The sequence below is a fragment of the Labrus mixtus genome, chromosome 16 (genome assembly GCF_963584025.1).
Source record: "Labrus mixtus chromosome 16, fLabMix1.1, whole genome shotgun sequence".
Lineage (NCBI taxonomy): Eukaryota > Metazoa > Chordata > Actinopteri > Labriformes > Labridae > Labrus > Labrus mixtus.
The window spans coordinates 25,598,595-25,607,525 of NC_083627.1; the positions used below are offsets into that span (position 1 = coordinate 25,598,595).

The 8,931-nt window shown below is 37.1% G+C and overlaps 3 protein-coding genes across 4 annotated transcripts in view; 1 reads left to right on the plus strand and 2 right to left on the minus strand.

The window, feature by feature from the left end:
• Window positions 1-120: 120 nt before the first annotated feature.
• On the minus strand, window positions 121-6,017 carry vps28 (VPS28 subunit of ESCRT-I). 2 transcript variants are annotated; one of them, XM_061059593.1, is made up of 10 exons: window positions 5,934-6,017; window positions 4,674-4,737; window positions 4,533-4,561; window positions 4,319-4,356; window positions 4,120-4,209; window positions 3,927-4,032; window positions 3,382-3,483; window positions 2,928-2,981; window positions 2,758-2,849; window positions 121-1,224 (listed from the first exon to the last, which is right to left on the minus strand). In XM_061059593.1, the coding sequence occupies exons 2-10, from the start codon at window positions 4,711-4,713 to the stop codon at window positions 1,104-1,106; spliced, it is 672 nt and encodes a 223-aa protein (XP_060915576.1). In that variant the 5' UTR covers window positions 4,714-4,737; window positions 5,934-6,017; the 3' UTR covers window positions 121-1,103. The 2 variants fall into 2 exon arrangements, with proteins under 2 accessions (XP_060915576.1, XP_060915577.1); XM_061059594.1 differs by lacking the exon at window positions 5,934-6,017 and adding an exon at window positions 5,004-5,120.
• A 145-nt stretch (window positions 6,018-6,162) lies between these two features.
• On the plus strand, window positions 6,163-8,747 carry LOC132990628 (aurora kinase A- and ninein-interacting protein). Its single transcript, XM_061058974.1, has 3 exons — window positions 6,163-6,392; window positions 6,494-6,650; window positions 7,350-8,747. The coding sequence occupies exons 1-3, from the start codon at window positions 6,300-6,302 to the stop codon at window positions 8,348-8,350; spliced, it is 1,251 nt and encodes a 416-aa protein (XP_060914957.1). The 5' UTR covers window positions 6,163-6,299; the 3' UTR covers window positions 8,351-8,747.
• Window positions 8,669-8,931, minus strand: part of cap2 (cyclase associated actin cytoskeleton regulatory protein 2) — an 18,614-nt gene continuing 18,351 nt past the window's right edge. Inside the window, exon 13 of the mRNA XM_061058973.1 lies at window positions 8,669-8,931. This exon is cut by the window's right edge and continues 719 nt beyond it. The gene's annotated coding sequence lies outside the window, so the exon portion shown is untranslated.

Here is an 8,931-nt window from a genome sequence, read left to right on the forward strand (position 1 = left end):
CCCTTTAAAATTGACATGTCTAACTATTTTTCACTTGCTCCATTTTTCGCAAACATCAAATGTCAGAAGCTAAACAGTTTAAGACAATGTAATAAAAAAAAAAGACAAATAATTTGGAGGTAGTTTTTCATCTTTAATTCTAAAAGGTGTTACATGCCATTATTTAAAAATCAAAACTATTATATACAATGATAAACTTCAATAAATATGTTCTCCCTAATGTTGTTTGAGGGTTGAAAACATATTTAGAAAGCAAAAATATGTTGGGGTGTGTCCACCTCGCTTCTGCCCACTTAAAGTGGCCAAACCCTCACCTATAAAGGAAATATGGATTTTACAAGTTAACAGAAACAGTAGAGAAGATTTACATAAATAACTCTTTCCTCCAAATGTGTAATAGCTCATTTAGAGTGCAGTCTAATCAACTTTAAATGGAAATAAATTTTTAGCTGCTTTTTCCCCATTATCCAAAAACCTAGATTATTTTTCTCTATTAAGAAAAACTATTGTACACTAACTTAACTGATCGGAAAAAACATGGTGTGTAGAGCAAAAACTGCTAAACTGATTTTATGTAGCAAGTTGTGGATTGAATATGGGTACCTAAAAGAAAAATATACATATTACATTTTTCAACAATACAAAGGCTTTGGCTGTTCAGACTTTGCCCAATGTAAATGTACGATGCTTCTCTTTTGGTGCTCTGCAAAACTGAAGTATAAAATTAGACCTTTTTGTTGATATTACAGTACAAAGTTAGAAGTAAACAGTTTTTTCAAGAGCAGAATAAACAGCCAATATTACTGGATTGATCCCACAGGTTTGGCTAGAAAAGGGGCTAATGGAGAATCTCACAGCACTGACGGAGTCTGGCGGACTATGCTGAAGGGAGCATGATGTACCAAACACAGTAGATTAATAGAAGGAGGGGACGTTTGAGTAGTACATTAATACAGAACAGAGGAACTCTGGAAGGGAAGATATGAGGCAGAGAACTTTCTCAGAAAACCATGAGGAAAAAAGAAGAGTGTTTTTTTTTTTTAAACTTAAGAGATATTAGAGTCACAATTTCAGACAAAAAGTATCGCTGATGGATCGATGCTTTAGGAGGAGTGCAGGAAGCGGTTGAAGGCATTGTAGGCCGACTCCAGGTCAAACAGCATTTGGCGCACCTGATTATCATCCAACTCGTCTGAGGCCGACATGCTGCTGAGGGTCGTCAACCTGACAAGAAACAAGAAAGAGCAAGGTAGATGATAGATTTAACCAAACTGTAATGACTGGTATAAGTTAAACAAGACTGAGAATCAGGGTAAAAACTAAATCGAAGAAGAGTTTCATTTACGTAGGCAGTGAAGGGGGTGTCAAGTTACACGTTTTGATTTTTAATAATTATATACAGAAAGCAAAGCAATGTGGATAATCAAAACTGTTCTTGTGGGGCCTATGACTAAGAGTAATGCAATGGTGCAACATTTTACATCATTATAATCATGTTGTTAGTTTTAACAGTATGTTGGATTGATATGAACAAATGATGTAAGAGGGAGGACACACTTGACTTTTGGTTTGACCACAATACTTCACATAGGTGCTGAGAAACAATGAATGTAGACATATAGCTTAATTTATTCTGACAAGGCAATATCACAATATTCTGTGTGAATCCACTTAGTTCTGAACAAATGTGTCAGCCCTCCAGTTCTACTGTTAAAGTATCTCGTAGTATCTGTATACTGTATCTGGAAAAGTCTTTTTGCCCTCAGCCATGTTTATCCTGAAGGTTTTGAAAACATTTTAATGCACTTTTATTTGTAGATGAGAGATACGTGTTCGGTCACTACCGTTAACAAAAAAAAACTGAAGTTACAAAACAAGAATGTAAAACACTTGTTATTAACTGACACAAAAAAGAAAAAGGAAACTAATAAACTAACTGGAGTAGAATACAACTCTATAGAAAATGTACTTAGTTTTCATCTTTGACAATATCACACAGCCTGACACGTCTTTGTAACTTCTTTGAGGCAGTACAGTGTCATAACCTTTGTTTTTGTTTATGTTAAGCTTATACCCTCAAAGTTTGAATCAACAATGTCATTCAAATGATTCTACGGGCTCCTCCAAGTAAATCAACAAGTCATCAACAAATAGTGACAACTTCTGCTGCTTTTAACAACTTCACTCTGTCCAGTGTTTCCCCTAGGTTTAAAGCGTTGGGGGGGGGGGGGGCTCGTATTGTACCCCCCTAACACAGATTTAGTTTCAAGCCCAAACTGAGAAAATCCCAATTTTGCCATGCATCACTAACTTCTCATTGAGTAGTAGACATTCCAAAGTATTAGAATGATGAATAGGCATTGTTGGGTACTAATGAATTTATAGTCATAATATATATTTTTTTAATTATATCTGTTCAACCTGCAAGGAGGCTTTTACATGAACAAGAAGTAGTCACATGACACACTTACAAGAGCAGAAATCCGGAAGAATTACCTCTCAATTTCCCTTCACAGAATATTTAAATAAAAAATCCCTTGCCAAATTAATTAAATCTAAAAATAAGAAAGAAGTCCCATGTAAGATTTCACTTAAACTACTGATATGTACAGATCAATAGTTTAAACCAGCTTATTATTGGATCATTCTGGTCCAATAATATATGTGTATCCCTGTGACTATAGCAGTATTACACATCCTCCACTAATCTGGTTCGAGCTGTTAAACATAAGCACAGGGTGGCAAAGTGTCACTTACCAGAGGCTGACTTTGTCCTTAGCCTCAGAATCTGGAGGCATGTTGCTCATTCTGTTCATAGTTTCCATCAGTTCCCTCAGGTCTGGCTGAATCTGAACCAACAAAAGAATCTGTTAAGAAATGATTCTAACTGTGTTACGTATCTATGTTTTCAAACCCTTTTTATTTACCTCATCCATGGCCCTGATCTCCAATCTCAGCTTGTCCATCACAGTGATGAAAAGCTGAAAGTTAGAGAAGGTAAAGAAAATTAGAAACAAGGATTTGCTCAAGAGTTTCCCAAGTTCCACATTCAATACAAACAAATGTGATTGTATTATACCACCAGTACTGTATGATACAGTGCAGTAGAGTACAGTACAGGAAACACAGTCTTTGCTTCTTTGGCTTTGTCCACATTTACTTTGTCTGATATTAAGAGATGAGATATATGTTGGCAGTGGATAGAGCTGGCAACAGCAATTCACTCTCCTCAATGACAGAATAGAGGATGAGCCAAATTAAGTCAAACCACTTCTGCTACCTATGCCTGAACTGATCTCACTAAATCATTTTTAAAAAATAGCAACTTTTACTTTCATTCTGGCAAACAGTTTAATATGATGGAGGGGATGTAGAACGTACAGAAACTATATCTGCAATGCAGCGATTCAGGTTTCCCTTGTCATCCTTGATGGTGATTGGCCGGTCCTCCTTAATCCTTTCCATGGCTAGTGGGCAGTCGAGCTAGAATAAAACAACAAGAGTAACAGGTTGACTGGGATGAAACACCCTTCAAATCCATTCTCCATGACAGTCTTTAACGCATATCCCTTTACCATTCTAACATTGTGATTTAAAAGATACTGTTGGATGCACTGTAAGAAAAAGCATCCCGCTCAAGGTGTAACATCCCAGCGCATCCCAGAGCTTCTTCTAATGACACTGTAGGCCATACAGGCAGATACAGTGGACAGCAGCAGGTTTAGGTTAAAGACAGGATCACAATTCAATTCTGTCTTCAGCATGCAATAAGCACCATGTGGGATGTGTGATGGCTCCATGTGTTGAAAAACAGAGAACCACACCTCTACGAGATGTGTTAATGATCTCTGCCTTGTGGTTTTCTCAGCAGATTTGAGCTCTAATCATCAATCCTGTAATACAATCTGATGAAAACAAGAACTCACTCTGTACTTCCTACAGAAATCATCGATGGAGCCAACATCAGAGCCCTGCACTTGTTTAAAAGCAGCCTTATACTGCACCAACAGTCGGGAACAGGAAGCAGTGTATCTGAAACAGACCAAATCTGCAGATTAATTCAAGTCACATGTGAGACTTTGTGAGTCTTCTAGAAACAAAATACAAAGCATGACTCACTCATTAGGTGTGACACAGTCTTTGATGTAAGCCTTCTCAAGAGCCTGAAGGGTCTTCACCACAGCAAATAACTCGGCCATGTTGTCATACCTTCAGAAAAGGGGTTAAAAATAAGGTATTTGAACTTGGGCAACATAATGAATCCAAGGGTACTGCATGTGTATATTGGTTTGTTAATGCTATTATATATCTCACTTACTTCTCTCTTTCTCTTGCATTTTTGTATAATTTCACTTCCTGGAAGAACAAAATTATTTTTCAGAGCATTTCTGGTTTTATCTTTGGTATTAGTACAGTTCTTTAAGAATAAATTTCAGGTATAGCAGCAATAAAAATGGACAGTTTCAGTGTCTTCCGAGATACTTTAAGTGAAAAGGTCATATTTTCAAAAGCCATGAAAAAGTTACATTTACCTCATATAATTCAGGTTTATTCACTGGAGCTGCGTAAAAAAAACAAAAAACTTTGAGTGATATTATCCACACGTGTGAAAATAATGTTGACTGAAAATTTTGAAATTACCAATAGACTTTGTAATTATTTGAATGTCATACCTCCTCCCCCACCTCCTGTGACTGGTATCCCGTGAAACATTGTGTTGATAAATCAGAGCTTGATCTGAAACAAATGAACATCACAGCTTTTCAGGCAACTAATAACTTCCCCAAAAAATAAATCAGTGTAAATCAGTGTGATGAAAGATACAACAGAAAACTCAAAGTACCTCTGATTTTTTTTGAAATTTTCAAAATCCAAAACAAAAAACGCCAACCAGAATTTACATTTTTAGACACTTCAAATCCATTATTACCCCTTTACCTTTTGTGAAGATTATTTCCTTTTTTAATATAGATGGAAATGGAAATAACAGGAGCAAAATGTACCTTGTCTTTCTGAACACTATCATTTATTTCACAACTCATGGCTACCAGATTAAGTCCCTCTTCTTTTTTGTGTTCTTTACCAGACACTGGTTTATCAAGTGCGATGCCAATCCTAATCTAATAATAAAAGGAACAAAAAATAAAAACGCTTTTACACACTTCATCATCCATCAGGAAATTTGCGCTTACTTTTCAATGAAAATGTCAAATGTGTAACAAATGTTTATCCTTTTTTATTTTGAATTGAGATGCATCGGGATTCACTTGTTTTTTTCACCTTGCTTGAACAATATTCAGATGGAAACCCAGACAGCTGTGTAGAGCTATGATCAATATTAAACCTAAATGAGTTTTGTTGGTTAACAACCTTTCCCAATGTTTTTAATCAAGTTGCATGTATTAAACAAGAATGTATTAAAAATAAGTATGAGCATTGTTTTTCAGCTTTAGGGACGTCAGACTGCTGCTCGTTATTCTTAAATAAGACTGAACTCCACAGATTTCTAGATTTGCATCAAGAATCCGACTTGTTCGCTGTTTACCTTGTGAAGTAGGCTACATGATTGGCTCGTACATTAGTTTTAGAAACAAGTATTTAGAGGATATTTTTCTCAAGATGTTGCTTCACTTAACATTAACATCAAGTCGAAGACATAGAAGATTCATTGCGAAAAGCAGGACAATACTTCTGCTGAAGATAGTCGCCCTAAAGACCTCAAGATTCTTGTTTTGTCGAACTAGCTGGCCCGAAGTTAGCCGCCGAAGCTAGCTCGTAAGCATTTCCTTTATTAAATATTACAACTGGTTGTTTGTCAATATTCAAACTTGGATCGATTACCATTACTGCGGTCAAAAATGAATGTGTGCGAATTGTCCATAGTATCTCGTTTAAAGAGTTTTAACGACGAAATTAAAAGACACTTCACTCACCCTTTCAGGAAACAGCTGTGACGTCAATGTAAACACACCCTCATGCGAGGACCAGGGGTCGTCACGTATTAGGTATCCTTTGTGCCTCATCGAAAAAATATAAAATGTTTCCTTGTTGTTGTTGTTGTTGTTTTTAAATGAGTAATTAATCTGGTATGACTGTGTCTTAAATCTTAAACTAGCTGTTTCCGTAAATTATTTAATTTATATTTTAACACAGATTTTTACGCAGTCAATCGTCGGTGGCAGCCCACCGTTGAGGCGCCAGACTGAAACTAACAGAAACGAGAGCGATTTTCTGAACAAGACATTTTTGTTTTGATATCTTTATTTAAAGTTTTGCAGATAATTTCTTCTGTCTGCATTATGAAGACCTCCAAGGCAGCACGGAAGACCCCTGTTCAAGAGGAATGTGGCGTTTGGCTGGACACTGTACAGCTGAAAGGAAAAGCTAAACAGGTGATTATTGAAATTATCTTTAAATTCAGACTAAATGGTATTTTCAGTAGCGTCTTACTAATCGCCCTGATCATGTTTTATTCTGCACATCCTTATTTCAGAAAGGACTCGCCCGTCCCATTTCTAAACTGCTGAATCCTTTTACTGGAGGTGGAGGATACAATGTGGCTGTGGCACTCAACTTCACTCAGACCAAACTGGATATGCCAAAGACCAAACAGACCTCTATATCAACCTTCTTCACACCTCAACACAGAGGTAATTTAAAAATCTCCACTGCTTCATATTTTTCTCTCTCAATAAGTTAGCCAAAGTCAAACCCTGTCCCTCCTGTACCTTCCTGCCTAAAGAAGACTCTGATGTCATTACCTTTGTCTCACTTGTTGCTCTAAGACATATCTTGATACAGTGGGAAAGCCGAATCAGCCACCACCAACCACACCCTGGCTGACTGATTTATTTTATTTTCTGTCATCAGAAAAGTTCAAATACTTCTGAAGAGGTTTAGCTGCCAATTTGTAGGCAGCCTATTATAACATATGTAACAAATGTGTTACTTTTCTAGACCCATACTGACACTTTTAATGCATTTGAAGCAAGCACCTTGAGTATTCTTTTTCTCATTCTTCTTCTTCCTCTGTCCTATTTTGTGTGGTTGATTTAATTGACTTTTGTTGTTTGTCTCTTTTTCTTCTCAATGTAAGCACACTTAAAAATAAGGGAAACAATTCTGGAATACAGATTTGTAATGTGTACTTTATATCTGTTTAAACAATCCCAGCCACTGTCAGGTTGTCAAGTCATTACTTTCAAACTAATTCATTTTGAGTTGAAATAACCAGAAGCAGGTAAAGCTGCTGGATAAGACTGGATGACACAACTTGCTTGAACGTTTTCATGGACATTATCAATTTCTTCTTTTGTTAACTGTTTTTTTTTTGTACATTCTGCCAACAGTTCTTAATAAGATGTCCACTTCTGAAGTGCCAGATATGGATCCAGTGTTTCTGGATTCTGCATCTAACACATCCACATGCACATTAACTGCACCCACACCTGGAACATCAGGAACAAAACGAAGACGTGAAATAGATCATTACTCTGAGGCTGGTCTAGACCATGACAAATGTGAAACAGCAGTGTGTTGGGAACAGTCAGAAAGCTATACGACTTCCCAAAACGTGTGTTGTGAATTTGAACAGCAGTTTGAGGAGATAAATCCAACATTGGGTAAGAAGAGGCTCATTGCAACGACCTCATTTCCAGAAGATAGTCAAGCTCTTCCACAGGCGTGGAGTCAAGACCCTTTGCTCACATTTAGCCAGTACACTGAAGATGATTCAGGCTTAACTTACCATAAACGCAAAGCAGAAGAGAACCTCTGTGACTCTGAGCCAAGTTTCCTCAGCAGTCTACAAAGTGAGGAGGTCTTTGGTGCTCTGATGGAAAGTAGAACCTCTACTCAAAAAGCCTTTAATTCTTCTCAGATGGATGATGAGAAAGAAAACAGCAGGTTTTTGTCAACCAAATCCTCAAGTAAACACTCAACTTTCTCTTATAATGGATCACATTCAAGTCACACACTGAAAGAACCAAAAACTGCATCACCTCCAAACAACTCTCCATCGCACATGTGGATACAGCCGGAAAGAGAAGAGATCTCTGACTCTCAGTTTAAATGGAGGAAACAAAGTGTTTCCCCTTGTAAAAAACGATCACGGCTGCAGTCTTGCAGGGCTGTTGATGAGGACAGTCTGGCCATGTTGTTCACCCAGGACTCTGAAGGTTTAAGGGTGATTGCACACAGAGGTCTGAAAGCCAGGAGTCCACTCACAGACCAGAGTAACAGAAGCTCTGGGGTTGTGAGTACCAGTGCTTTCAAATCTGTTGAGGAGGATGAGGAAGATGAAATGCTCTTCACTCAAGACTCTCAGGGAAATATGGTGATCAAACACTGAAAGGAGCCTTTTAAACTCATTAACAGGAGGCTAATGTGATGTGTAGTCTGGATGTGAATAATCTGTTCTTTTTGAATGGTCTTTAAAGTGGTTTTCTTTCCCAATCTGCAAGAGCTTCATAAAAAAGATTGATCTAAAATCTTTTGTTTTCATACTGACTCCATTAACCAACTTTAAAACAGAAATTATGCAAATTTTCTTCTTACCTCTTCACTTCTGTAGATCATTTTACTTTCCTGGATTTAATTCATATTCTTGTCTGTTTTTGGTCTGTGATTCTGAGAGTTGTCTGTTGCAATCACACCAGCAAACAAAACCTGAGGATTTTGATTTTATTTGAAAATGATATACAATAACATCAAATATGTTTTATGCAAATTAAAAGTCTTGAAAAGCATCAGTGGTGTACAGTATCTTCTTTCTTATGTTGGTACCGTGTGCTACATCTTAATACAAAATATAGAGTGGTGTACATATGAATATAGAGGCAACAGGAAGTGCTCAAGGTGCTACAAGAACTGCCAGTTCTTTACTGTGCATTTGTTGATATCTAAATATAAAGGAGAAATTAGTAGCCAAGT